Source organism: Oryzias latipes, chromosome 15 (genome assembly GCF_053564925.1).
Source record: "Oryzias latipes strain Hd-rR chromosome 15, Olatipes_Hd-rR_3.1".
Lineage (NCBI taxonomy): Eukaryota > Metazoa > Chordata > Actinopteri > Beloniformes > Adrianichthyidae > Oryzias > Oryzias latipes.
In genome coordinates, this window is record NC_136251.1 from 27,163,942 (window position 1) to 27,179,735 (window position 15,794).

The 15,794-nt window shown below is 37.9% G+C and overlaps 2 protein-coding genes across 8 annotated transcripts in view; one reads left to right on the forward strand and one right to left on the reverse strand.

Annotated features, from left to right (window-relative positions):
• Positions 1–15,713, reverse strand: part of lmbrd1 (LMBR1 domain containing 1) — a 75,693-nt gene extending 59,980 nt beyond the window's left edge. The window contains exons 1-2 of the mRNA XM_078932387.1: positions 15,635–15,713; positions 15,374–15,552 (exon numbers count right to left, since the gene is read on the reverse strand). Of these exons, the coding sequence (XP_078788513.1) occupies positions 15,374–15,424 (51 nt within the window). The 5' untranslated portion in view covers positions 15,425–15,552; positions 15,635–15,713. The remainder of the gene's footprint in view (positions 1–15,373; positions 15,553–15,634) is intronic.
• LOC101173166 (uncharacterized) overlaps positions 1–15,794 on the forward strand; it is a 116,490-nt gene that overhangs the window by 2,358 nt on the left and 98,338 nt on the right. For all 7 annotated transcript variants that reach the window (XM_011484563.4, XM_078932382.1, XM_023963613.2 and 4 more), the window contains exons 2-9: positions 3,639–3,763; positions 4,022–4,096; positions 4,178–4,277; positions 11,428–11,551; positions 11,636–11,911; positions 12,876–12,956; positions 13,446–13,565; positions 15,686–15,742. In XM_011484563.4, coding sequence (XP_011482865.1) covers positions 3,673–3,763; positions 4,022–4,096; positions 4,178–4,277; positions 11,428–11,551; positions 11,636–11,911; positions 12,876–12,956; positions 13,446–13,565; positions 15,686–15,742 — 924 coding nt within the window. In that variant the 5' untranslated portion in view covers positions 3,639–3,672. The remainder of the gene's footprint in view (positions 1–3,638; positions 3,764–4,021; positions 4,097–4,177; positions 4,278–11,427; positions 11,552–11,635; positions 11,912–12,875; positions 12,957–13,445; positions 13,566–15,685; positions 15,743–15,794) is intronic.

Consider the following 15,794-nt stretch of genomic DNA (forward strand, 5'->3'; position numbering starts at 1 on the left):
TGAATCAGCACTCCAACCTAAGCAATGGCATGACAGTAATGTTGAAGATTCGGTTTGGCACCTTGGTCAAATGGTTCAAGAGACTTCCTTGTAACTGGAGGTTGCCAGGTTTGATCCGACCTTGACCAGGACCCAGCAGACAGCACACGGGTCAAAACACACCAGAATGCTAATAGAGAAAGACCAAGCCTCTGGCAGCACACGTGCATCCAGGAAAAGTATCAGATAAGGAGCTAGCAGTATTGTGACTATCTCATGCAATCGTTTTGCTGCAGTTAGTACTTTTTTTGGTAATAAATTTGGAGAACAAATATTTATGGGATAGCAAGAGTCCTGTTGGCTGACTGGGAAATCACACAATGAGCATAAACACAGCTAAGAGCCATGACTTTGCTGCAGCCAGCTGTTGACATCTTCATTCCTCACAGTATGGGAGATGCTAATGAGATCCTAGGAAGGAAGGACTTACAAGTGCATTCACCTTGCTGACAGGCAGTTTTAGAGATCTCTGATTGGGTGGATGAGTTGGTTGTAAGTCAACAGTATGTAATACTGTTTGGTCTAGAATGCTTTTTTCCCTGTATTATTAGGCTTACCTTTGGGGTTCATTTAGGATGTTGTAGCACATTAACTGAAAAAAGAAATATGGAAAAAGTAAAAAAAAAAAAAGAAAGAAAAAAAGTCACTTAAAATATAGCTGTTACATATGAAAACATGCGGAGTTTTGGAAACTGTTGCACTAAAGTTCTAAGCTGGACACCAACTTGTTGTCATTGTTATCTATTTAAAAGCATTAAAAAAAAGTGGACGGCAAATGAAACTGTTGTAATAGATCACATTGCTTTATTAATCAAACTACAGTCAGAACTTAAAGGTGTTAATATTTAATATTTGATTTCTTTTCTTATTTAATGACTAAAACCCACAAATGTGCTGTTTTTATACCATGAAATAGCACAATAAGCCTGTGTTGAGTGATGAATGTCCCTGTCAGAGAGAGCGAAAATGTACATAAAATAAAATTAAATCACAGCTTCGACTTTCTTGCATGAAACTAGTTGATCCTTGAACAATTTGAATGACCAGTCAACCCCCCCCCCCCCCCCCCTAACTCTAAACGGTCCACCAATCCATTCAAGGGCCATACGTGCATCAAACATGTATTTTTGATTTTTTATTTGACAGAAGGGCCAGACCAGGAGCAGATTTTGGTAATCCATCTCTTAAGAGAAACACATAACATGAAATCGGAACAAAAACATGCTCTACGTTTGTTTGAAAGTTAATATATATATTTAATTCAAAAATATTTTGGTGTTTTTCTTTCAGTGTTTTTTTTCAATTATTATTATTATTTTTCAGTTTAATGCCATGTGCAGCAATGGCTTGATATCCCTCATGGAAAAACCCAAACTTGGAGAAATTCTGCGTTCTTGGGGTGCTGGAATGATCAGAACAATGAGTGAACGTCAGAGAAACAACAAATCTTCCTACACCACATTTCTGCAAGATAACTTTCTGCACCTAAGCAAAAGTCAATGTATTGATAGTGCGTCATCTATAGGGAGAAACCAGAATTACAGTGAAATATTAATATTGATGATAATAAGGATCATCAATATAATCATTCCAGTTTGGCTGGACAGATTAAATTGTTTAACGGGCTGGGTATGGCCCCCGGGCCGTAGTTTGCCCACCCCTGGTTTAGGGTGTAGACGCAGATGAAAGTAAAAGCTCTGTTTTTTTATGAAAGTCAAGGCTGTCGAACAATATTCTGCTATATAAACAATGTTTTAAACAATAACTGTTGGTAATCAAAAATTTATAGCTAAGCATAATATTTGTCCTTTGTCTAAAACTTCTATTTCAATTTAAGTTTGTTTATTGTTTGTTACTAAACAGACTTCTATCATTGTCAAACGTGAACATTTAAATAGCCAGGCGCATTGTGTTTAAATCAAGTTTTCCATAAGTGTGAATCTGGAGCCTAATTGCCCTAATGACTTTCCAAAATACAGGTGTAGCTTATTTGGATAAAAGACCTTTTGTTTTTAAAAATACTAAGATTGCAGTGGGACTTCCTTGGGATTGCAGTTTTTATGGAGTCACAAGCTGCAAACAATCCTATTAAACATGAAAAATGAGGTCTCAGTTTTAACTAAAAAAAGAAGGGTAATTATGGTAAAGGCATAGAAATGTGTTTAAGTGCATTAAAAAAATTACCACATTAACTAATGTGGTAATTACCAAGGCAAACATATACATATATACTGTATGTAATGGTCTGTAAACATTTTTGAGGAGGTGTGAAAACAAATTCAGTAGTGAAGAAGAACAATGCTTTTAAAGATGTGAGGGTTACTCATTTCATTTAATCAATAAATAAAATATATTCAAAGAACAACAGATAAATCTAAGTCAAATTAATATTTGATGTGACCACTTTTCGCATTGACTTATATGTACACCTCTACACACTTTTTGAAGGAACTTTGCTAGGAAGTTCTTTCAAACATTTTGAAGAGATCTTTTTGTCTCTTCATTTAATCCTAGATATACTTGATGATGTTTAGATCAAGGCTCTTTGGGGGCCATACCATCACTTTCAGTACCACCCTCCAGCCCTTCAACAAACTGCCTTCTGCTACACCCAAATAGCTGCCATTTTTCTGCACCCCAGTTCCTATGTTCAAATGCTTATGGATACTTGAGTCGCTTGGCCTTATTTCCACTTCAGAAGTTTGGCTTTTTGGCTCACCTCTTCCATGAAGATCACTTCTAGTCAGACTTCTCCAGACAAGAGAAGGATGTACCTGTATTCCTTCTGGTTTCTGCCAGTTCTGAGCTGATGGCACTGTTGGACATCTTTACATTTCCATGGGTAATACACTTAATATGTCTTTCACTCTGCCACACTAAGTTTCCTCGGCTGACCACTGCATCTACAATACTCAAGTTGTCCAGCTCTTTGACATTTGTCTTTATTTGTATAATGGTGTAAAGAAGTGTATTTAGCACACAGAAGCAAGCTTCATCCCTCACAGACCTCAAGAGGCCCCCCTGCCTAAAGCAAAAGCCTATTTAGGGCCATCTAAAGTTCTCCAGAGACCATCTAAGTGATCTGGAGGAGGATCTGAAGAACGTTATATGTTCAAATGAGATCAAAATGGAACTCTTTGCCATGTTTGGAGAGGGAAAGCATCCTAAAAACACACACCCACTGTAAAGCATGGGGGTAGAAGCATCATGCTTTGGGGCTGTTTTTTGGCAAAGGGGACTGCTCTGTTTTAAAGACAACATGAGTGGGAGGCATGTGTTGTATGGTGAGATTTTGGTTAAAATCTCCTTCCATCAGTGAAAACATTAATGATGAAACAAAGCCTATTACTTATTTTCTGCACCTTTGTTCCAATAAATGATTTAAAAAAATCATAGACTGTAATCGGTTGGATTCTTTTTTTTTTTTTACATTCTTTCTCTTACAGTTTAAATGTATTTTTTTTTACAGCTTTGTAACATTGAAACACATTTAAAAAAATCTTTACAACTTTTAAAAATCCCATCAAAGTGTCAATTATGTGAGTTGGAAAATATCTGCTTGAACATGATATTTCTTTTCATCATTAATTTGCACTCAGGTTTTGAGGTGAATGACAATCCGGCACCAGAGTCATGGTTTCTTACTTCTTGAGATGGGCTCCTTTCATCTGGATTGCAACATGTGTTTCTCGCACTTTGGAAATGGCAGTGAGTGAACGAGCAGGTATGTTGTTATTTGTTTTATGTAGTAGTTTTAAAAAAAGAAAAAGAAAAAAAGAGGATTTTTTTTTATTAAGACCGCTGTATTATCTTTGACATTTATAAAAGTATTAAACCTTGAAAGGACAAAAAAAATAAAAGAAATTGACGAACACCAAAGTTATCAGAATTAGATTTAATGTAGGAAAATATCTTTTTTTATTTCATTTAATTAGCTATATTACTTTAGTGATCAAAAGTATATTTAAAAAACAAATTTTAGATGGATCATGTCCCCCTCTGAGTGTGGAGGACTACAGGTTTTCGGATGTCCTGGACCGTCCTCTGGATATTACAGGTACGTGCCAAACATGCAAGACCGATTTTGCTCTATTATTAAATCAACTTGAACTTAATCTCACTGTTGTGACATCGGCAGGATTTGATCTAACAGAAAAGTTTCTGGATCGTAAGGGAACCGTCCTGGAGGACATGCCATCGTTTCGATTGGGAAGCGCTCCACTTATTAAGCCGACAAAGTAAGCAGTTCCTAATTTTAAATTTGAAACTTGAGTAAGACTTGTTTTCATTGACATACACTGGATGAAGATGGCAAAAAGTTATAAAAACTAACCGTCACGTCAGACTCCCAGGGGGATCAAAATAAAAAAAATGTATAAAAAGGTTAAATGGGGGCAACTCGGATGTACTCTCCTCAGAGCAATTATTCAGTTTGTTTTAGCTAATATGGACAAGCAGTGAGGTGAGCTGGAAAATAAGATTTAAACAGAATTAATACATGACATTTATTCTAGAAATTTCCTTAGGGGAAGATATGGAAGTAATTGAATGAGTGTGTGTAATATGACAAGAATATTAAAATAACTACGTGAATGGCACACTGAAGTGTCATTTACTGAGTATCTTTAATCCCCAGTCAACTGGCAGAGTGTTTGTGTGACCCCGCCATGATTAAGACGGCCTTATGCACTTTTATGTTTCATTTCATCCCTGCATTACAAAAAGCCTCTGGCGCTGATGAACCTGTGAAGTTCAACATACGCTCAGATGAGTCATTAGGTCATGTTAGTGAAAGAAACATTTTTTTCCTTCTACCAAAAGGACAGGACGCTTTTAGTATTTTTACACGCAACTGTAAACATTTACAGCCGCTCTGTCACTGAATGAGTTTTGCGTAAGATGATCTGTGAGACTGGGCCTCACTTCTGTCAGCTAAAACCAGCTGAAAATACATTCACACTGGAGCTCTTCTCTCAGTCTGGGTCCATAATACAAGAGGATGTTGGTTTTCAGTGACGCTGCAGACAGTGTCATTGGTTATAGTGGCAGCCCTGTGATCCCGCTCATATCCAATTATCTAAGTACTTTGACAGGTGATCTTGTATGTCAGCTGAGAAGTGGAGGCGAGAGCAGTTGCACGAAGCAAGAGGCACCTCTGCCCCTGCCACAATCACTAAAGTGTTGCTCACTTTACTGGCTGGATCTGGAGCCTTGTGATGCTTTCTTCTCCAGATCTGGATGATAATCTGTCAACTCCTTTGCACAATGCATGTAATGGCCCATTCATCTTGTATGACACACTTGCATAACATTTATGCAAGGTGACAGATTGTCAGACAAAATCTATCATGTTTATGTTTGAACAATGGATAATTTTTGTTTACAATTGTTTTTTTTAAATGTTTTTAAGAAGTGTGTGTAGTCTTTCTCTGTTTACTTCTCATGTTTCATACTTGTATTTCATTTTGTATTTACATTTAGAACTGGAAAGATCTGTCTCTGACATTTATTATTATTGATTTTATTTAAATTGTGTGAATGTATTTGGTATTTTTAGGCAAATAAAGTACAGGGGCTAATTTGGTTTACCTTATTCTGTCATTTGAGAGAAAGAAGACCAGACCAGACTGCAGCTTTTTTAAATATCAACACTCCAAACTGTTTACGAGCTGTACTCGTTCAGATGTCTTGGTATCAAATGTGAAAACAGTAATGATTTTGCCATAATGGATATAAAGAAAACTAGAGATGTGTTAACAAACTGCAAAATGCAAAAAATAAACTAGATTCGATTTCAGCAATCAAAAAGTTATAGTTTATTCCAAAAAGTTTTACTTGTATCACAGAATTGTTGAATCATGACATTTTTAGCCACATTACTCTAAAACACTTGGAAATGTTTCCTTAACCTCCTAAAGACCCGAGCTAACGTTTGAGCTAACCCTCTTCACACCTAGTCACAGGGTCCCAGTTAAGCAGAAGTAGCCACTGAGGTAATATAGCCCAAAATGTGATATACACGCATGTGGATGCCAAGTCTGAAGAGGATAAAGTACATAAAACTGTGCCACAAGGGAAAAAAGCCTAAACCAACGCTGATAATTCACAATTTCATTTTAGACATCAAACATGCATATTTAGTGCTGAATAAGCATTAATGTGTTGGAATAGATGTAACCAATGCTTACAACAGACCACTATGCAGTAGAAAAGCTGTCCTAAATTACAACAAATTACAGTGAAACTCTTTTTTTTTTTCCTTTGTGGAAACACTTGTGACATACTTTTTAAAAGACAATTGATGTTTCTGGAAAAGCAAAAGGAGTACAAGGTAAAACTGATATCTTTTTCCAAGCTTTAAAAACAGAAGTATTATACGGAAGTAATATTTTTGATTAAAAAAATAAGTTTGCATTTTTGTTGTGACATAAGCCCACTGCCATCAGTCATCTGCAAAGTATTCTCCAATTCCAAATGCATTCCACTGCCTAAAATGAAAAATGAGTCGCCATTTATGTAGAATAAAACCACAGAGCTTAAAAATGTGGTTTCAACCATGTTATCAAATCAGCGGTTTATTCGTTCAACTGTTTTTTATTCATTTGCAGCTTTTATGCCCTGTAATTCTTCGTATGCTCAGACAGTGCATCCTCTTATTTATTTATAAGGATTACATTTGCTTAAGTGCACTGTTAAGCTTGCCCATATTTTATTTTAGGAGTTTCATTCTATGGCCTTTAATCTCTAGACTTTTGCGGTATGTTTTGTAATGAGAAAAGGGGAAATGCACTTTCTTTAAAACCCTTGGGTTTTGAAAATTTTCATATGCAATAAAACGTATCCAGAGTAAATTGGCAAAACTTTACTTTTCTAACTGTAATTGAGAGCTACAGGTGTTCAATTGATAACCGACAGATGCACCTCTGTGCGGGCAAGTTTTAGCAGTCTGTTGATGTGTTTTGGGAGAAAATCAAACACTGAAACAGGCAGCACAGTTTTTTGGAAAGCAATTGTTTCTCGCCATCAATCTAGGAAAGGTCATAAGGCCATTCCCAAACAATTTAGACTCCATCATTCTACAGGGAAAAACATTAATCACACGTGGAAAACATTCAGTTGCCAATCTTCCCAGGAGTGGGCTTCCCACTGAATTCACCCTTAGGTCAGTATGTGCCGTGCTCAGAGAAAAGTATAACAGTTTGGTTGCCAGGAAAGACGCCTTTTACTTTTTAAAAGCTAGTGGTGAGACAGGTTAGGTCTGGAAACTTGGATATGAGGAAACCAAATGATGTCTCACCAGTTTTGTCTGGGCAGACTAGATCAAAGTAAAACCGTCCAACCATGTGACTGCACATTTAGCAAAAAGTGCTTTTTAAGTAATGTGAAGAAAAAGGGGTGGATGGCTTGTGACTTTGCAATCACATGACCTGCACAGGTTTAGGTAACAAAGTTGATAATGAGCCATTTTGAATATAAGAGTGCTGTGGGCCTAAATATGAAGACGCCTCTGCTTCACCTAAAGCATTACTGAAATCAGATCTCACAACAAGGTTATGTTACCAAGAGCAACAACCAATCTGCATTCTAAAGAAAGTTACTGTGGAGATGGTTTGTGTACTGTTTTGTTTTGTTTTTTTCACCAGCCGCTTGTTTCTTTTAATTTGTTGTTGTAGGGTTTCCTATTGTGATTTTTATTTTCTAGTTTTGAAGAAACGTGTGTAGAATAAATAACCCTACAAAAAGCATGAAAAGTCTCTATTAGTCAAATGCCAGTTCGGGACGTGTTGTGCATTTGGTTTGGATTAGTTCCTGTCATAAAACGATGTCATTAGCATTTATTCCACATTTTGGTTGAAAATGAGTAATCATCGTCGGAGAGCTGCATGTTTTATGATTCTGTAAGTGTTATTCAATGACATGGTCAATTTCCCGTTGGTCTGTCTGAGCATTCATTGAGGATCATAGTGTTGTGAACCAACATGGCCTGAATTTGAAATGAAATTGTTTTTGCAGTTCAAGTTCCCTCTCTCTTCTTAAAGCCACAGCCACAATTGCTCTCACGGGTGGATAGGGGCTGTATACGGGGGAAAAAAAATGGGAAAACCTGTACATTTGTCTGCAGGTGGTGCACAGGACATATCAAATTTGTAGACCGCTTGATGAGCCCTTAGAGCAAAAATGTTTATGCAGGTTTTTTTCTACGAGCATGCTGCGGGTGACAGGTTGTAGCAAACACTTACAACCCGGGTAATTAACTGTGAAGTAGGTGAGACACAGATGTCGTACTGATTTTTCCCTTTTTTCCAATAACCCCCCCAAACTTTTCACACTGCACAAGGGGCCTGCAGGCGCTATTCAAGAGATAAGTGAGCAGGCCGACTGTTAGAAATGAAGACGTTAGACAATCAGAGGATAGTTTGTGCGGGCATCCAACAAGCATCCTACGGGCCCATGTGTGCGGCATTTCCACACAGTTAGTAAGGAGCCAGTACTTGCACCTTACTAATGACCAGAGTGTGGTGTAAGAACACCTTACGACAGCTTCACTTGTACAATGTGTCTAACTTACATTATCCTTGCAAATGTATGTTAAGACTTGGTCACATGCACCCGTACAAGGGGTTGACTCGTATGGGTGCTGTGGGCTTTCAGGCATTTCTGGCTCAGAGGATTGTAGACAGGTGCGTCCACATCTGAAATGGAGTTCAGGTGTGTCTTGCAGTTCCCTTGTGACTGTTGCAACCACTTTAATGGAATGGAAATGAGACATGTGATTGTTGTGGGTGTGGTAAGTGTACTGTGAAGTGTTTGTAAGGATAGTGAAAATTGCATGCAGCTATGATGTACGGGTGATGCTGTCCTTACGCCATACTCTAGCTATAAGTGAGGTGTGCGCACTGGGTCCTTACTTATGCATACAAATTGCTTTATGCACAGATGTGGACATAATACCTAAGAGCCTGTTAAATGCCTGTAGGATGACTACACAAACTATGATCTGATTGCCGTATTCCTAATATCTAGCAACCAAGTCGTGTGCAATGGCCACACAAAGAGCAAGCACCTTTCCCTTGAACAGCACTAACGGCCCCCATGCACAGTGTGTCTTACCTACTTCCCTCTTACATGTATGTACCTTTATGTGCTGCTTAAGTGTTCACTACAACCTTACAACCTCAGAATGTTTGTAGGAAAAAATCTGCACAAACATTTTCACTGTATGGGCTCACTGGGTTGTCCATAACCCTAACATTTCCTGCACGCCACCTATGTGCCCTATGTTACCCATTTTCCTTCCTCAGACACCCCGTATCCACCCATAATGGCAGTTGTGACTAAGGCTAAGGATGGCTGCATGAGCCTCAAGCGAACTGTAGGGCACACCTGCACTCTCCTTAAGATGCAGCTGCTCCTCTATGACTCTCCATGAGCAGGACAACTCAAAAACTCATAGCACCCGTACGGGTCAACCCTGCATACTGACGCATGAGACTAAGGTTTACAAAACTCTATAGAATACCATCTTCCAATCAGCATGCTAACTTTGCTTCCATTTCAGTCAACTATTAATCCTGCTTATTTTATTGTAGAAGGTAAGGCATTGGTTATGGTTAAAGGTGCTTCTCAGGAAGCATTAGGTTATTTTTTGCAAATGAGGACGTCATTATTGGTATTATAAATTAAATTTTAGGTGTTAAGCAATACTGTGGTTGTTTTGCTTGATGTAGGTAGTTTGGCATCTTACCCCTATACAGTTTAACCTTCTGGCGAACAATTATCAAGTGACTCGAGTTGAAATAAAACTTTATTTCTCTATGTAATACAAGGGGCAATTACATTTTGTGGAAAGCGTTTTTGCCAGGGCAAATTTATCACTTTTAAATGGGGGCTTGTAAGAGTCAGAGCTGGCAGAAATGCACTTATTATAAAAGCTGTTTTGGCACTGTTGCATGGTATGAATGACCATCCTTGTCATTCATTCATTAATACCCACTTGAGCATGCAGAGTAGCATTTCTGAAGACAATCAGACAGTGTTTAAGCCCAGTGACTTTGGGCTCTTGCTTTTGTCACTTCGACACTCAGAGCAGTCAACACAATGTCAAGAACTTTAACCCCCTGGGTCCTCCCAGATCAAGAGTGCCACTCTGCAAAGAGCCCATATTTTGAAACAAGAGTAATCTCAGTTAGGTACTTTGGAAAGATGAGATTGGAACTCCATGACCTGAAAAGAAAACCATTATTTTGTGTATTCTGCTGAGTAATCTGCTTTCATTATACCTGAATTAATGTGTTACATTGAGTTTTGTGGGGCAAATTCTTTTCAGAATATTTTATTCCTACTCTTGCCTATGATTACACTTAGCACTTCCAGTAGAAACACCCCTCTTTTGTCAGTCTTAAATGTTTTGCTGACTTATTTCCTATTTCATTTTTAATAATGGATTGCTTTGCTACTTTTAATAATGAATTGCCGCTGAAATAGTGCTTCAGCCTCAAGCAGCCTTCCCAGTCCGTGACCTCTCATAGAAGCATTTGATTTTTGGGAGCTTTAACTTGGTGTATTTGTCATCTTTGTCATGTACCACGTACACTAAAATCTCCAGCAGTCCTGTAGAACTATAAGAGAAGCTCTGAGAGAATAGGAGATGATGTATTGGAGTAAAAACTAATTTCCATCTGAGGAAGCTGTCTGTCTCTTTCTCCCCCCTGGTTGTGCTCTGCCTTTCCAATGACCTTCTATATGCTTTACTATTCTCTTTGCTGATCGTGATTTATTATGTTTATGTTTGTCCATTATTTCTACTTGTTAATGTAAATTGGAAGCTGGGGTTATGTCATTTTAGTATTTGCAGGGTACAGTGTTTACTAGCTCCTTATTGTTTTGCAATTCATCAAAAAAGAAATATGTGGATCAGTTTTGCAAAATAAATCTCCTTTTAAAATTTTAAATATTTTTGTTTTTGTGTGTATTTTCCTGCCTCTAGACTAACTTTTAACTCTGCAGCTAAGGTCATAGACATAAAGCAATAGCTGCCTTGCACAATGCATTTATAACCCTATAACTGTAGCGCATGTAATCTTTATGAGGTGAAAGATTGGTTTTGTGACTTTCGATAAATTATTAGCTTTCATTATGGGAATGACAGGAAAGCTCCATCACACTGGATGGATTCGGGTTTGTCAGGTTTATTTATAGGAACTTCTCTGCAGAAAGAGGATACTAAAATGTTTTATTGATCAGTGGAGTTGATTAGCTGGTTCATTACTTAACTCCTGAAAAGCTTCAAATACATTTTTACTCAACACTGAAAACTAACATTTATTTTTGAACAGAAAATGTTTTAAGTCATGTCTTGCTAAAACCTATGTGTTTTTTTACATGTAGACAAATTTTTCCAAATGAGCTTCCAAGTGAGTACTCCCTTGCTGCTGTGATGCGGGTGAGAAGAACTACGAAAAAAGACCGCTGGTACTTTTGGCAGATATTTGACCAATCAGGAGACAGTCAGGTACAGCTTGTTTGAATGATGTTTCCATAAACATCATCCTTTTTTGATCAAAATGTTCCCTTCAAAGCTATCTTTGCTCCTCAGGTTTCTGTTGTGGTTGATGGTGGTAAGAAAGTGGTGGAGCTGTCCTTCCAGGACCTGCAGAAGAACACCCTCCGCTACACGTTTAAGAGCCGGGACTTGCATGCTCTCTTTGATCGCCAGTGGCACAGGTTGGGCATTTCTCTGCAGAGCAACATCGTCTCGGTTTACGTAGACTGCAAGCTTACAGAGAGGAGACTGATTGAAGAGAGGATCAGCATGGACTCCAGCGGGCGCACGCTCATCACTACTCGAATAGAAGACGGACGACCTGTTGATGTATGTTTCATATAACCTTGCAGAAAAATTGTGTTATTTTTTTAATTGATTTTATTGTTTAATAATGCTATAATATGTTAAGCCTTAGTCACGTGTAGGGGTGCTGTGGGGTTTTAGGTTGTCTGGGCCCATGGAAGGCCGTAGAGAGGAGGGGGTCACATTTTAGTCTTTAGTAAGGCACGTGTATTGGCCCCTTACTGACTGCAGGCAAATTTTGCATGTAGGAGATATGCAAGTGTCTACACTCTGTCTAATTTCCTCATTTATATAACGTAAAAGCGTAGTAGCAAGATTTGGAGGTGGCTTAAAAAATCCAAACATCCATTTGACACGTCCGTGTCTCACCCACTTACCCTTACTTCACCCTTGATTACTTTTCCCTGTTGTTTACGTGTTTGCTTGGACCTGTTGCCCAGAGCATGGCCGTAGGAAAAAGTGTGAATGAATATTTTTACTCTATGGGCTCACAGAGTTGTCTAAGATCTTGATATTTAGTGCGAGCCACCTGTGTGTCTGTAGAGGTTTGGCTACTTTTCACCTGCAGACAGCCCGCATCCACCCTTAATGGCAGATATGACAAAGGCCTTACGTCATCCAATGATTTTCCAGTGTGTGATTTTTTTTTTTATTGTAACACAATCCTTTCCTGTGTACTCAACAAGCCCTGAGCTGCTTGAAAAGCATGAGGTCAGCCATGTCATCTGGTTACACGTGTCAAAAATGTAAACTTATTACTTCAGATTGACAGGTAACTTTTTACCCCATTTCCTCAGTGAACAGTATCAGTGGGAGGCCATTTAGCAGGCAAGGAGGACTAATTTGAAGCTGTAGCAAGTGACAAATGGACAAATTGTACTTCATTACAGAAGTGGAGATATTTATCAGTGAAAAGAGGGCCTTGTCTAGTTAACGACCCCAATGCAATATGCAGCAAATGTCCATTAACAGATGCTCTTTTCAACAGATTGAAATGAAGCAGATTCTGCTGTACTGTGACCCCTATATGGCTGAAATGGAAAACTGCTGTGAACTCATAGAATCTAAGGTATAACTGACGCATGATTTTAAGTATATTTTTTCAAACCACATTAAAATAATAAGAATGACATTTGTATTTGCTGCTTTACAAGTTTTACTTTTCTTTAGCAACATATTTTAAAATGCCTTTAACATGTGAAATGATTAGAATTATTTTGGTTTAATCCAAAATGTACACTTACCCCTCTACAGAGGCTTAATTGAAGAGTTCTCATATCACACAAAAATCCATGTGAAGTAATGTAACAGTAATCCAAATTGACTAGATGACCTTAGACCACAAACATATGGATGCTTAAAATGACTGCCAGGAAAATCACAAAAGTTCAAAACTGACTTTTCACCCGTTTCCAAGTTGGGCTTTCTTAGCTAGAAAACACACTGATGTATTAGAGTAACTCAACTAAACTACAGGAAACTATATACTGGAATTTTATTTCAACGCATAAAGGATGTAGGATGGTGTCTAAACGCTGACATTTCTGTATTGATCCAGTGTGGGATGAAGAGGTCATTTAATGGGACGTCCCCTCCCCCGGTTACAGCCCAGATTCCCCTGATGCTGTCTCAGCCAGCCTCACAGTCGATGGACAGATGTCCCTGTCCAGATGAAAAGGTAAGCAATTTCCCCCAACAAAAGTCCATAATTGAGTACTTGTAATGGCCATTGAAACTGAACTGTACCAGAGCTGATTCCTCAACGAGCAACCCTATTTTCAACTTGTTAGTTGTTACTTGGAGAACAAAAAAAGGCTTGTAAAGCAAACTAAAAAAGGCAAACATTTTTGGGACTGTAGATTATTTCTGCCAGAACTTTAGAAATATACATCTTTTGCTGACAATGTTTATTTTGAACAAAGTACAGATACGATAAAGGTTTCTTTTGTCATTATGTTAGGACTTTGTAAGACAACTAACCGAGATGTGGACTTTAGCTTAAAGTTTAGATTTGTCTCGCACTAAAGCAGGGGTCTGCAACCTCCATCACTAAAAGAGCCGGTCAAGCTGGTTTTCTTATTGACCAGAATTTAATAAGAGTTGCAAAGTCTTGTTTCGACCCCTAGAAAAATTCAACATTCCTTTGTATTTATCCATCCATCCAGTCATTTTTTAACCCGCTTTGTCCCTTTCGCGGTCACGGAGCTCGTCTCGGCTACTGTTGCGTGAAGGCGAGGCATATCGCAGACTGGTCCCTTTGCATTGATGTCATATTTGTTATGACTTTTATGATATATATAACTGAACTTTTGCTATTTTGACATGGGTACAATTTTTAAAAATAAGGAGAAGATAGCATTTTATTGTATCTATAAATTTGGTTTTTACTCTTTAGAAAGGCACACACTTTTAAAAACTAAGGCCCTCTTTGCTACATCTGCTGCAGCAAATATACTTCAGCCAAAAATGTTGTACAATGTAAATCTACAAAGGCAATTTTATTACTGGTCTACATTACCTACTTACTAATCTTAGCCGGAATATAAATATGAGTTCAACTAAACATTATTTTACAGCATCAGGTAATTTGTTTTTAATTTATCCTAGTAATGAACAGAGATTTTAACAATAATTTGATTAGTATTCAAATTTTTGCATTCTGGAGGAAATACAAGGTCGCTTGAGTTTATGTAAAAAAGTTTTTTTAGATTTATTTCATATAGGAGTCTTACCTGGAGGGATGTGCGACCTGGACTTAAACTTTAGGATTTGTGCACAATTTGGATTTATTTATTCTTATTTTCACCTTTAGGATTTTACTGTTAAGTGTGGCAGAAACAGTGCTCCTTAAATTCTTTGGTGTGTTTCATTTGTGTAAATGCATAAACAATAACTAACACTTGTGTTTTTTGCATAAATAGTATAAGTAATATGATAATCATTTGTAAAAATAAGCTTAAATGATATGTTATAAGACTTTAGATTTTACTTGAACTGGCAAAAAAAGGCTTGTAAATATCTCACAACTACTTTACATTTTAAAAATACCTTTTTTGCAAAATTGTACCCACAGTTGTGATATTTACCAAATTTTACATAAGTTTCTTCCCATCAACAAAAAAAAACGTTTTAATTCTATGATTATATTAAGATCCACTTCTTTAAATGATCCTGTGTTACGTCCACAAATGTACAGGTATAGGGCTGGAGTGTACGAAACATAAGCACACAATGTAAGAATTTTAAGGGTTTTATTGAACGAGGAGGAGGGGCGGTAGGGACTAAGGTTGGGCCAAAGGAAACGAAATAAATAGAACAAAACCCAGCCTGGCTATCAAAGCTCTAAAACTAAAACAAGAAAACAAAAGTCTCACTGACTTATCTATAAAGTGGTGATAAAACATACAAGACGTGGCACCAACCAACTTACCTAGTGTGTCTAACAGAAAGCAAGCAACATGAGGTGTACAGGGTACCCTGTCTTACCTGTACACAAACCTCCCACAAGCTCCAACACAAAGAGCTGTTCGCATTCATCTGTTTGTGATCCAGAACGAGCTCTCCTTTCAAGTGATCCAACAGGAGCTTATATGCAGGCCTGGTGGCTGGCTCTGGGGCCTGGTTGTACAGCTCGTCAGGTCTCCACCAGGTGTCTTCACTCAGCACTTGAAGCACATGCAGAGGAAGGAAACAAAAGAAAGACAATGAAAAACCCTTGCATGTAACATCCTGCAAGTGCATGATTACCTGTTGTAAAGGTATGATCAGTCTTTGATCTAACACTAACTGTTGTCACAGGGAGATTCAGGCCTTCCTGGTGTGTCTGTGCTGCCAAACGGGAACAAAGGAGACAAAGTAAGAACAACCTTTCTTGTGATGCCTTTTTTTTTTTTTCGGAGAAAAATCT